Genomic DNA, 14,562 nt, shown 5'->3' with positions numbered 1-14,562 from the left:
TTTATACCTCTTTGTCCCATTTTATGTTACAGTAGTTGTACGTGGATTTATACCTCTTTGTCACATTTAATGTAACAGTAGTTGTACGTGGATTAATACCTCTTTGTCCCATTTTATGTAACACTAGTTGTACGTGGATTTATACCTCTTTGTCACATTTAATGTTACAGTAGTTGTACGTGGATTTATACTTCTTTGTCCCACTTTATGTTACAGTAGTTGTGAGTGGATTTATACCTCTTTGTCCCATTTTATGTTACAGTAGTTGTACGTGGATTTATACCTCTTTGTCCCATTTTATGTTACAGTAGTTGTACATGGATTTATACTTCTTTGTCCCATTTTATGTTACAGTAGTTGTACGTGGATTTATACCTCTTTGTCCCATTTTATGTTACAGTAGTTGTACGTGGATTTATACCTCTTTGTCCCATTTTATGTTACAGTAGTTGTACGTGGATTTATACCTCTTTGTCCCATTTTATGTTACAGTAGTTGTACGTGGATTTATACCTCTTTGTCCCATTTTATGTTACAGTAGTTGTACGTGGATTTATACCTCTTTGTCCCATTTTATGTTACAGTAGTTGTACGTGGATTTATACCTCTTTGTCCCATTTTATGTTACAGTAGTTGTACGTGGATTTATACCTCTTTGTCCCATTTTATGTTACAGTAGTTGTACGTGGATTTATACCTCTTTGTCCCATTTTATGTTACAGTAGTTGTACGTGGATTTATACCTCTTTGTCCCATTTTATGTTACAGTAGTTGTACGTGGATTTATACCTCTTTGTCCCATTTTATGTTACAGTAGTTGTACGTGGATTTATACCTCTTTGTCCCATTTTATGTTACAGTAGTTGTACGTGGATTTATACCTCTTTGTCACATTTAATGTAACAGTAGTTGTACGTGGATTGATACCTCTTTGTCCCATTTTATGTTACAGTAGTTGTACGTGGATTTATACCTCTTTGTCCCATTTTATGTTACAGTAGTTGTACGTGGATTTATACCTCTTTGTCCCATTTTATGTTACAGTAGTTGTACGTGGATTTATACCTCTTTGTCCCATTTTATGTTACAGTAGTTGTACGTGGATTTATACCTCTTTGTCCCATTTTATGTTACAGTAGTTGTACGTGGATTTATACCTCTTTGTCCCATTTTATGTTACAGTAGTTGTACGTGGATTTATACCTCTTTGTCCTTTTTTATGTTATAGTTGTTGTACTTTGATTTACATTTCTTTGTCCCATTTTGTGTAGCTGTATTAAATTCATTGATTTTTCTTGGTTCTTCCAGAAATTGATACCTTTCATTGCTCTGTAGCCCAATAGGGATATAATAACTGTAAAGCTGCTGAGTTTAGTGAGGAGAATACAATGTAGTTTCGCGGGAGGATGGTTTCGCGGGGAGAGGACAATATAGATTCGCGGGGAGAATACAATGTAGTTTCGTGGAGAGGATAGTTTCGCGGGGAGGGGAGGATAATTTCGCGGGGAGGATACAATATAGATTCGCGGGGAGAATTCAATGTAGTTTCGCGGAGAGGATAGTTTTGAGGGAGGATAGTTTTGCAGGAGGGTAATTTCGGGGGGAGGATAGTTTTGCGGGAGGATAGTTTCGCGGGGAGGATAGTTTCGCGGGAGGATAGTTTCGCGATTCCGCGGGGAGGATAGTTTTGCGGGAGGATAGTTTCCCGATTTCGCGGGGAGGATAGTTTTGCGGGAGGATAGTTTTGCGGGAGGATAGTTTCGCGGGGAGGATAGTTTTGCGGGAGGATAGTTTCGCGGGGAGGATAGTTTTGCGGGAGGATAGTTTCGCGGGGAGGATAGTTTTGCGGGAGGATAGTTTCGCGATTTCGCGGGGAGGATAGTTTTGCGGGAGGATAGTTTCGCGGGGAGGATAGTTTTGCGGGAGGATAGTTTCGCAGGGAGGATTGTTTTGCGGGAGGATAGTTTCGCGATTTCGCGGGGAGGATAGTTTTGCGGGAGTTTCGCGAGGAGGACAGTTTGCGGGAGGATAGTTTCGCGATTTCGCGGGGAGGATAGTTTTGCGATTTCGCGGGGAGGATAGTTTTGCGGGGGAGATAGTTCTGCGGGGAGGATAGTTTTGAGGGAGGATGGTTTCGCGATTTCGCGGGGAGGATAGTTTCGCAATGTTGAGAGGAGGATAGTTTTGCGATTTTGCCGGGAGGATAGTTTCGCGATTTCGCATGGAGGTAGTTTTGCGATTTCTCGGGGAAGATTGCTATATTAGCGAATATTTGATCCGCAAAATATTAAGATATTGTTGAATAAGACAACGTTCAAGGCAGATCACGAACAGTTAATGGTGCTTCACCGCCGACTATTGGTACTGTTATATACTAAAGCAGGAGCAGACAAATTAGTACTTTTCTATAGTAACAAAAGTTACTATTGCCATCATGGAAAAGATTGAAGTTCTTATTTTACTTCCGACTGAAAATATTAATCGCATCCCGAAATAAATCTGTGGCACCATGCCCTATGTTGAATAAAGTACTAATTGCGAAGAGAACAAAAAGTAACAATTATTTTATATGTATTTTCGTGTTAATTTTCGTGTTAATTTTCGTGTATTTTCGCATTAATTAGACATGAATATATACACACAAACTATTAGAAATAAAATAATTTGTCAAACGACAACCATTGTTTATGATCTGACGGCGGTAGGACTGCTACAATTTGACTTTTGCCTTTTGAGTTAAAATCGCTTATACCCGCCCGCGTAAATAAATAAGATGAACAAGATTGGACACAAACCTGTTTATTTTATGTACGTGTACATGCTTCCGCTAACCTTTATTGATTTGGCGGAAATTCCCAGATAAAATCAAATTTGATTCAATGTCTTGGTTGGAAATCAAATCATTTAAGGAAAAGCACACGTGCATTACGTGTGTATGTGGTTTGTGTTTGGTGGTGGTGTGTAGAGATGTTTCAGAGTGAGCCGGATGAGGAGACTTAAGGCGCTGTAATTCTCCTGAGTAGAGTGAAGAGTCTGGGAGGTTTAACATGGAAGTATTACGGTTGTGATAATGTTTTACGGTGTGTGTAGTACCGGTATATAAGTCACACAGTAACCTGAGTTTATATCTTCAATGGATTTACGGTTTACGTTCGTATTTTTAATATCCTGGGGGACCATTCAAGGTAGGTAGTCAATCTACGGGATTGCAATACTCATGTTCTATATAAATAGATTTGATCTTATGTATCATGTGTCGTGCTAAAGTAATTACTAAGTTATCAAATCAAATGTTACTCATTCATGCATAAACATTTCATGAAGTTCATTTTATTTCGTATTGAAAAATATAGCTTAAATGTGTTAAAAAGGATTTAAAGTTTGATATTAAAGATATAAACTTAAGTAAAAAATAAGAAAAGAAGACAACATGTGTACAGATTTTGGTAAAACTAGACGTTAGTTTCTAACGAAATCCGTAATATAGACTGATATCACCGTGGCAACTAACCGATAACCTGGCACCGGGGTCAAAGATCATTGAAGACACGATTACTGCTACTGTAAACAGCTGGTTTCAGGGGGAAAGGTCATACTCAGTAGATACTGACTATACTGTTCAGGATTTAGGACCAATGATCAAGGTCATACTCAATAGATACTGTCTATACTGTTCAGGCTTTAGGACATACTCAGTAGATACTATCTATACGGATCAGGATTTAGGACCAAGGATCAAGGTCATACTCAATAGATACTGACTATACTGATCAGCTGTATAGGGTCAAAGGTCAATAGAGATTATTGTTTGACTTTTAAATGTTCAGGCACGTTTTGTATTAAAATGTTGCAATGTTAAAGTTATATGTGCCATACCTAGGTGAAAATGTTGTCATGGTAGTTTTTCTTCGGGATTCTATTGAAAACCATATCAGCTTTGATGCATTAAGCTGTGAAAATAATTCAACTGGATACATAAATGTATGATGCCTTATAAACCTTAATTACAATTACAAGTTTATACACTGTAAAATTCTTATCTTTATGCCTTATATACACTTCCTAATACCACACTGTAAAATGTAGTCAACAACTTGGCTTCATGGTCTGACCGTATGCTGAGCTATTTGTATAAAATCATAACTTCTGTATTGTAAGTATTGAAAATTTGTGATGGTGAATAAAATATCAAAAGCTATTCCTGATTCGTGAGTATGAAAATTACAACACATGTGCCTTTAAGTCACGAGTAGATTTGGATTTTAATGTTTACAGATGTGTATATTTGAGTTAAATGTTGATGATCGTGTTTCACTGTTTCCAATTCGAGGCTATGACGTCTCTTCCTTATTTCTTTGAGTACATAACGATCGATTTCTGAAAGTCGCTGCCATTTTAAAAATCGCCAATAATCGACATACTGAATAATAATGGGATACAAGTGAAGACAGAACAATGCTATATGTTCCCATAGTAACGTAACAAAGAAGTAAATATGGAAGCAGTCATTTCGGTAAAAGATTTAAACAGTTAATGGTATTTAACAAGATATAATTGTTTCCTAAAATCTATAGTAGAGTATAGTAGCCGAGTTGTTCCTGTAAGAGAGATGTGTGTTCGCCTTGTACATGTGTAGGTGCGTTATCGCCGAACATGTGTTTGTCTGGGAACTTAATCCACTAACCGACGATATCATGATAACGATTTTATCTCAATAAACGTGTAGAACGGTCCTTAATCTCGGAATCTAGACTTCGTCTGGCATTCTCTAAGCTTGTTTTTGTTCTTTTCCGACGTGTTAATTCTTAATCAATGTTTTATTTACAGTGAAATTTGAAATCGTTTCTATTGAAATATTGCTTAATTTGAAATGAATTATAATCCCTTATACCCATTGCATTCCTCCTCCGTTATATTGAAATCTGGATAATTTGAAGAGATTTCCAATTCCCTGAGGACATCAATATAAACTGGTTCTACTGTTTAAATATCTTTGATTGTAAAGTTGGCAGCCCCGACAGTCGTTCATTTGATTGGATCGATCACAACCTGGCCTGATTTTGTTAAACATATAGCTCTCCGCGAAACACATATCGCTTGGACTTCTGGAGTACATGGTTATGCTTATTTTCCTATAACTACGTTTACACCAAACACATCCGCTCACTTACGATCTCTACACCCCTGGACTATCTCATAGTGAAATTGAAGGCAGCTCAGCTGAAAATATTTGACCAATCACAGACCAGCAAAGATTTCCTTTGAAGACTACAGAGAGAGCGACGCCCAACTTCAAAGCCACATAGTCAACCACAGTGTACCGTTATACGGTTCTTTTGATGTACATCAAAGGACTAAATTACCTGTTCTGTTCTGTTGCCTCCAGTTTTACGATGAGATAGTCCAGGGGTGTAGAGATCGTAAGTGATCGGAACCCCTGGAGTATCGAGGTTATGCTTATTTTCCTATAACTACGTTTACACCAAACACATTGGAACTCTGTAAATGTTATTTGATCACATACTCCGCCGGTGCTGTCACCTAACCGAGTCAGTTTCTGTTCCTGCTTAGCGCTCAGTATAAAGAGAATGGGACGACTGGTTTACCCGTTGTCACTGTGACTGAGTAAAGTGTGTTGTTCCGTGTCTTTGATGGTATGCCTCCGAGATATAGCACTATAAAAATGAGCGAGAGTTTCATTGTTACAAGGAGACACAACATGGATATGCTGCCGCCTCCCAAAACATACAGACATTCAAAAACACACTTGGCATACGGGGGAGGTCTTCCCTCCAAACATCCGACGGTTAGATATACCGAACGTGCTATCAACATCTCCGGCCATTTAAGGACGTACTCCCATACATGTGGTGTGTGGCGAGTGTGAAGTATGTGTGTCATTTTGGGGACTGCGGTATGAAAATATGTGTGTCATTTTGAGGAGGTATGTGGCGAGTGTGAAGTATGTGTGTCATTTTGGGGACTGTGGTATGTGGCGAGTGTGAAGTATGTGTGTCATTTTGGGGACTGCGGTATGAAAATATGTGTGTCATTTTGAGGAGGTGTGTGGCGAGTGTGAAGTATGTGTGTCATTTTGTGGACTGTGGTATGTGGTGAGTGTGAAGTATGTGTGTCATTTTGTGGACTTCGGTATGTGGTGAATGTTAAGTATGTGTGTGATTTTGTGGACTGTGGTATGTGGTGAGTGTGAAGTATGTGTGTCATTCTGTGGACTGTGGTATGTGGCGAGTGTGAAGTATGTGTGTCATTTTGTGGACTGTGGTATGTGGCGAGTGTGAAGTATGTGTGTCATTTTGTGGACTGTGGTATGTGGCGAGTGTGAAGTATGTGTGTCATTTTGTGGACTGTGGTATGTGGTGAGTGTGAAGTATGTGTGTCATTTTGGGGACTGTGGTATGTGGTGAGTGTGAAGTATGTGTGTCATTTTGTGGACTGTGGTATGTGGCTAGTGTGAAGTATGTGTGTCATTTTGTGGACTGTGGTATGTGGTGAGTGTGAAGTATGTGTGTCATTCTGTGGACTGTTGTATGTGGCTAGTGTGAAGTATGTCTGTCATTTTGTGGACTGTGGTATGTGGCGAGTGTAAAATATGTGTGTCATTTTGGGGACTGTGGTATGTGTTGTGTCTCCTTGTTATAGTGGAGCTCGAGTCCATTATGCTTTTGTAGTGCAATCACATTTACGAAAGCTGCCGAGCAGCACACATCACTAAGCCACATTATTCTAATAAATGGAACCCTCTTCATGCTGAGAGATGAACAGGATCCACAGAACAGAAAAAGTTAATTATACTCCAAAACTGTTATCTGGTCAATTTATCCATTCCTGTTCTATATACGTCACACTATATTAATGTTTATGACAAATGTGGCGTTACGATACATTTATAAAGAATTACTAATGTCAGAACCAAACTTCTTTTTCCAACATAGATTGATAAAAAAAAGAAAGATAAACAAAAGTGAGTTTTCTGTAAATTTTTGTCATGATAAAAATCGAATATCAGCTATCCATAAAATAATGTCGTACTGTTTTGTTTTACAATTAAATAGTTTGTATATATGGTCGCTACCAGATCATAAGCTTCGTATAAATATATGCCCCAACTCGAATTGGATGACTTGACTTTCGACCCCACTTGACCACTAATTAGACAAAACCGGAAGCTGAATGTCGGTTAACGCTATTTAATGTTTAGAACGTGTGCTCCTACGACGACCTTGACCCCATATTACAAATTATGGAGTAATATGATTAAAGCAAAAAGAGAAACCGTCATCTTGTAATGGGAAGGAGAAAGAGGTCATTCTAATAGTATGTGCGGTCTTGAATGATCGTTTGTTGTGCGGTCCCTAATATTCCGCGTCCTGAATGATGTGTTGTGCGTCCCTGCATAAATATTTTGTGCGGTCCTGAATTATATTTTGTGCGGTCATGAATGACATTTTATGCGGCCCTGTTATATTTTGTGCGGTCTTGAATATTCCGTTCCGTCCTGAACGATAATTTGTGTGGCCAAGAATGATATTTTTGTGCGGTCGTGAATTATATATTGTGCGGTCCTGAATATTCTGTGCTGTCCTGAATAATATTTTGTGCTCTTCAAAAGTTACAGATACTAGATACGACCTACAGGTCTTATGTTAGACAACCACAAACACATGCTGTGTGGGAGAAACTACGAGGTTTATTAAACTCTGAATTCTGATTGGCCAATAATCACATATAATTGGGTAGCACTAAATGCCGGATCCGATGTCGGATTATAACGGATGTACATATACATGACATCTCCTTTTTTTTTTTTTTAAATATTTAACAAAATATTGCTTTATAAGTCTCAATGTACAAATGTACTGTAATGACTAATGTCATTTTAAATGTCCATTAATTGAACTTTGACTAGATACTATTTGGCTATTAAAACAACGTTAAACACAAAATCGTTATTGTTATCTTTCAATAACTGTCAAATGAGAATTAACACTGGGTAACACAATCAAACAAATACACAACACTTGGAATGGGGTGGAGTCAGAGGTTTCTAGCACATGACTCACCGTTGAGATTGGTCTTTACCACCAATCTATGCACAACACATAATCATGAACTGTAGTCTTTCAACCATCTTGGTGGCTTGACAATTCGGCCGCTAGATGTTCTTACATCGTTTGAAACAGTCTTTGTGGTGTTCAATGTCTGTTGCTTCGAATTATCCTCAGGGACATCAGGCTTTGTTGGTAATGATGCTGAAACCTCTGGTTCAGGGCCCATGATGATGGGTGGAGGTTCTGATGTCTTAAGAAGGTCTCTTCTGTTCCTCCTGTAATGTCTTCCGTCTGGCGTCGTTACCATGTAAGATCTTGGCTCTGATCTTTTGTACTGTACTTGAGCTGGTTCCCAGGTCTTTTCTGTCCTTATTCTGACAGAGTCACCATGTTTCAATGGAGACAATGGCTTAGTGCGTTTATCATAGTGGTGTTTCTGTTGATCTTGGCGCGAGTTGAGCTGCACTGTAGCCCCACGAGCAACTTTTGGTGATAATGTTTCCCGAACTGTAGGTAACTTTGATCTTAGACACCTACTCATGAGTAATTGAGCAGGGGAATACTGTGTCCCTGACAAGGGTGTGTTTCTGTACTCCAATAATGAAATGTAGGGGTCACCGTTGCTCTCTTCAGCTTTCCTGAGGAAGTTTTTAATGGTTTGTACCATTCTCTCACTTAGTCCATTAGACTGTGCGTAGGTAGGGCTTGATGTGACTAATTCTATGTCCCACTGTCTTGCAAACTCGCGAAACTCTCTAGAGTTGAAAGGCATGTTATCAGACATGATAACTTCAGGTATACCATGTCTAGCCAATACAGACTTCAGGTGAATGATTACATTGTTGGCTGTCTTGTTTTCAAGCCTGCAGATCTCTGGATATTTTGAGAAATAATCTACCACTACAAGATAATCTCTCGAACCATACTGGAATAAATCCATCCCCAGTTTCTCCCATGGTCTGTCCGGAACCTTGTGCGGAATCATGGGTTCCTTTTGCTGTTTGGGTTTAAATCGGTTGCACGTAGAACACCTGGATACATGATCTTCTATGTCTGTTGACATACTTGGCCAGTAAATACTCGCTCTGGCACGGGATTTGCATTTTTCTATGCCAAGGTGACATTCATGAAGTGTGGTGAGCATTTCTCGTCGGAGTTGTTTAGGAATGATCAGCTTCTCCCCATAAAACATTAGTCCTCCAGCTTCATAAAGCTCGTCCCTCATTGTCCAGTAAGGGCGTACTGACAATGGGCTTTCACATTTTACCATTGGCCAACCTCGTTTTACAATTGTGACAAGGTCCTGTAGCTCGGTGTCTTCTGCTGTGGCCTTTATGAGCTGGTCGAGTCTAGCTGAACTTACTGATAGACTTGTTACTAGGCTATGGACCATCACTTCCATTTCTTTGTTAAGCTCTGTAGCATCTCCTGTTGTAGGTAGGTAGGCTCTAGATAGTGTGTCCGCTATGTACATGTACTTTCCAGGTACATATGTTGTACTGATCTGGTACCGTTGTAACCTCAGTAACATTCTCTGTAACCTTGGTGAGGCCCTCGCGAGAGGTTTCCGCGTAATTGTTTCAAGGGGTTTATGGTCAGATTGGATTTCAACAGGTCTGCCGTATACATATTGGTGAAACTTGTCACATGAGAACACTATAGCCAGGAGCTCTTTCTCAATTTGAGCGTAATTCTTCTCCGATGATGTGAGAGATCTGGATGCGTAGGCAATCGGCTTCCCTTCTTGTATCAGACAAGCCCCTAAGCCATTCTGTGATGCATCGGCTTGTATCACAACAGGCTTGGTTGTATCGAAGAAGCTTAGAACTGGTTTTCTTGTCAAAACATTCTTGATCACTTGTAGTGCTTGATCATGTGTCTCATCCCATGTCCAGGCAACATCTTTCTTCAGAAGATCTCGCAAAGGGGAGGTAATTTCAGACATGTTGGGTATATACTTGGATAGATAGTTTACCATTCCTAATAGCCGTTGTAAAGCTGGCTTGTCCTGGGGTGTGGGCATATTCATAATGGCCTCTATTTTACTGTCATCAGGTTTGAGTCCTTCTTGAGTAATAACATTACCCATGTACTTGACTGTATCCACTTTAAACTGGATCTTTGATGGATTGAACTTTATATTTCTTTCTCTTGCTCTCTCCATGACTTTAACTATGATGTTGTCATGCTCCGTAGTGTCCTTGGCTGCTATAATCATGTCATCTGCTATCATCTGGACACCAGAAATGTCTCCAAACACTTCCTGGTTTTTCTTCTGAAATACTTCACTAGCTGAACTGATCCCGAATGGCATACGTTTGAACCTGTATCTGCCAAAAGGTGTGTTGAAAGTACATAGATATGATGATGGTTCATCCAATTCGACTTGCCAATAGCCGTCCTTTTCATCAAGAATTGAGAACACTTTCTTTTCATGCAGTTCAGCGGAGATGTCTTCGGGAGTAGGAATCCTGTAGTGTTCGCGTTTGATCGCCTTATTGAGATCTCTAGGGTCCAGACATATTCTCAAAGATCCATTTTTCTTTTCTACTAACACGATACTGTTTACCCACTCTGTCGGCTTGTCGACAGCAGCGATGATATCTTCTGCCTCGAGTTTACGTAAAGTCTCCTGTAGACGCGACTGCAAACTGAAGGGAATTTTCCGCGGAGGATGTATTATTGGCTTTACATCCGGGTTAAGTTCAATGTGATACTGACCTTCAAACTTGCCTAGTCCCTTGAACACATCTTCATAGTCAGCTGTAAGCTTAGACTTGCTCAAGTCCTGGTTATGACTTTGCTCCCTTACAACTGAGTGTATGTCTGACTTTCTATCTGTCCTTTCAACCAACTGTAGATCTTGACATGTTGATAAACCAAGTATTGGAGGTGATTTAACATCAGCAATGTAAAATTCAATGTCTCTGTTTCGGCATCTGAGATGTGCCTTGCCAGCAGGTATTACTTTATGTCCACCATAGGCTGAGAGAATTGACATAGTCTCTTGAAGTTTGGGTCTCCTGGTCAGCTTTTCAAAACATGATAATGGTAACACATTGGCTTCAGCTCCAGTGTCCAATTTGAACTTAATATTCTGTCCATTCATCTTAAGATTAGTGAACCAACCTTTGTTGTATATAGCTGCATCATCAGGTCCGATCTGTCCGATCTGTAACTCTCCAATAAAAAGATCGCTGAGACCGTCACATTCTTGAACAGATATGTCGTGGACATCGTTTTTCCTTTCACTGGGTCTGCTTCTACATTCACTCCTAAAATGGTTTTGTTTCCCGCATTTAAGACAGTTTTTCCCGTACGCTGGACACTCGCGTTTTTTATGGGAAGTTCCACACCTACTACATTTCATTGAATGTGTACTTTTTTGTTGTGATGTTTTCTGGTGATGTTTACTAGGCTTGTGTTTCGCGCGCTTATTGACCACGTGGACCGCCATGCCGGGGCTACTGCCAGGCTCGCTGATTTCTTTTATCTGTCTCGCGCTCGCCTCCGACGCTCTACATATTTCTACCACTCTATCTAGCGTAGGGTCTGCTGAATCTCGAAGTAATCTCTCTTTCAATCGAGTATTATCTATTCCGAAAATCAGTCTATCTCTAATCATCATGTTTGTCTGATCACCAAATTCACAGTTCTTTGCCCTCGTTTTTAGTTCAGTTACAAAGTGATCAATCGACTCACCTTCCTTTTGTTTAGTCTCCCAAAACATATACCGTTCTATGACTGTATTTTTCCTTGGGTTGCAATATTCCTGGAACTTGTCGAGTACTGGCTTCAACTTTAGTTTGTCAGCATCGTTAGCAAATACGAAATTATTGTAAATTTCCATTCCATCTTCCCCTATCGTATGAAGTAAGATGGCGACTTGCGTAGCCTCAGATTTTTCTGTGCTGCCTGACGCTGTAAGGTATACATCAAGTCGTTGAGACCAACGTCTCCAGTTTTCGCTAAGGTTCGCCCCATCAAAGCTCATAGGCGTTTGGAGGTTTAAATTGTTCCATTTCTTAAAAAATTCCCGTCTTTCTGACACCATGTTATGTTAGACAACCACAAACACATGCTGTGTGGGAGAAAACTACGAGGTTTATTAAACTCTGAATTCTGATTGGCCAATAATCACATATAATTGGGTAGCACTAAATGCCGGATCCGATGTCGGATTATAACGGATGTACATATACATGACACAGGTCTTTGTCACGCAACCAATTTATCAACCAGTCAATCGGTTTTTAATTAAATGTCAGACACCCTCCTGGTTTAGCGCGATCGACTTAGCAGTTTCTTCTTCCAGAGTTTGTTCACTTTAGATTTGAATTGGTGTAACATGTTGGAAGTCATTACTGCCGGACTGCTGTATGTGTTAATCATTATTTATAACCTATAGTGAAGTATCACTTGTATTTTTGAGTGACCCGCGCTCCGTGTCTGAGTATTTTGACCGGATGTCATTATGACGACTCGCCACCACTACAGAGCAGTAGACAAAACCGAAACTTTCTATTGTATAACGTATATTTTGCAGATTATGTAGATAGAAAAATATGATTTGACGATATTCTTGAGAAACACATGTTCAAATTTTTAAAACATTTCTACTTTTGTTTTGCAGATGTTGACGCATTCAAGGCGCCCTCTAACTTACAAGCAAATGTACTCTCGTCTCACGAGATTTTGATCACATGGGACGAACACAAGCGTCAAAGAGACAAGAATGATACATTTTATACTTTACGGTACCGACCGCGAAATGGCGGGCAGACACAATATCAGTATGCACGTGTAGTAAAGCCAGAATATTTGTTTACCGACGCCGAGGCAAATACTACGTATGCCTTTTCTGTGAAGTTTTCTAAAGGCAAGAAACGGAGCCGCTGGTCGGCTACAGTTAAAAATACTACCTCATTTACAGATGGTAAGAATGGGGGAATCGTTATAGATTCTGATGGGTAAAAATACTACCTCATCTACAGATGGTAAGAATGGGGGATTCGTTATAGATTCTGATGGGTTAAAATACTACCTCATCTACAGATGGTAAGAATGGGGAATTCGTTATAGATTCTAATGGGTAAAAATACTACCTCATCTACAGATGGTAAGAATGGGGGATTCGTTATAGATTCTGATGGGTAAAAATACTACCTCATCTACAGATGGTAAGAATGGGGAATTCGTTATAGATTCTGGTGGGTAAAAATACTACCTCATCTACAGATGGTAAGGATGGGGGATTCGTTATAGATTCTGATGGGTAAAAATACTACCTCATCTACAGATGGTAGGAATTGGGGATTCGTTATAGATTCTGATGTTTTGATTTTAGACATCGGAGTGATGTTTTAATTTGTTTAGATTTTTTGTGCAGGCCGAGACCATAAGAAAATGTCAGGTTGGATAAAAAAATTGATATATAATTAATACAAACTAAAGTAACGACTATGTAATGTAATACATGTTCTAATTCTTTATTTCTTTAACGAGGATTGCACACAGCCCTAGGGCCACTAAATGCTCTCCTCGACACATATGACAATACAATATATACATGACAATGCATTAGAATAACGCACACACTCTCACTCACACAAACATTCCATGACAAAAAAAGAGAGAGAGGAGAGGGAGAAAGAAATCGAGAGAGAAGAGAGTGAGACTTAGAGAGAGAGACAGGCGAAGGAGGGAGAGAGAGCGATGCAGATACAGATGGGAGAGGGATTGGAGTGTAAAGAAATAATTATTTAGAATCTTTTGGAGTCGATGACGAATTCGAAAACGGAATCAAAAATAATTTTGTTTGATGAATCGGTATTATCTTCAGAGCCATGTAATAAAATTTTAACAAAGACATCAGGTATGAGATTAATGATAAGGTCAGGACTGACATTTGGAGCCAGCTCTTCACAAATATTTTGAATTAGTTTTGTACGTGGTATTATAAATCTAGGACATAATAAGAAGAAGTGTTTTTCATCCTCAGGAGAGTCTACACAGATATCACAATATTTATTTGATGTTAATTTGTAAGAAAATCTATGTTTGTTTAGGGAACTGAGGCCCATTCTTAATCTACAATGATTGATTTTACCTTTTCCATGCCCATACGTATTTAGTGGCTTTGATTTTGAGTCGAAAATTTTGATAGTGCTTGTGAAAAAGAGTTAAGAGTGGGTTTATTCCTAATGTGTTCGGGAAGATTGTTCCAGTCTCTAATAGTTTTTGGAAAGAAAGATTGGTGATAGAATGTTTTTTGGAAGGAACTGGAAGTAGTGTATTGGAATTTCTGAAATTGTAGTTTGGAGTGCGATGTGAAAGGAGTGGACAAAGCGATTTCAAATATGGAGGAGCGATCATGTTTAATTTTAAATAACATTTTAAGTCTAAAATACTTCCTTCCTTCTATCACTTAGTAGCTCCCAGCCAAGCTCAGGTAAGAGTTTTGTATACTTTGTTACCTTATACCCACCTGTAC

The 14,562-nt window shown here is 39.3% G+C and overlaps 1 protein-coding gene across 1 annotated transcript in view; it reads left to right on the top strand.

The window, feature by feature from the left end:
• The first annotated feature begins 2,948 nt into the window (after positions 1–2,948).
• LOC138305663 (phosphatidylinositol phosphatase PTPRQ-like) overlaps positions 2,949–14,562 on the top strand; it is a 37,032-nt gene continuing 25,418 nt past the window's right edge. The window contains exons 1-2 of the mRNA XM_069245960.1: positions 2,949–3,185; positions 12,703–13,005. Coding sequence (XP_069102061.1) covers positions 3,134–3,185; positions 12,703–13,005 — 355 coding nt within the window. The 5' untranslated portion in view covers positions 2,949–3,133. The remainder of the gene's footprint in view (positions 3,186–12,702; positions 13,006–14,562) is intronic.

Source organism: Argopecten irradians, chromosome 13 (assembly GCF_041381155.1).
Source record: "Argopecten irradians isolate NY chromosome 13, Ai_NY, whole genome shotgun sequence".
NCBI lineage: Eukaryota > Metazoa > Mollusca > Bivalvia > Pectinida > Pectinidae > Argopecten > Argopecten irradians.
The sequence above is the reverse complement of the archived record's forward strand: the minus strand, read 5'-3'. Positions and strand labels throughout refer to the sequence as shown.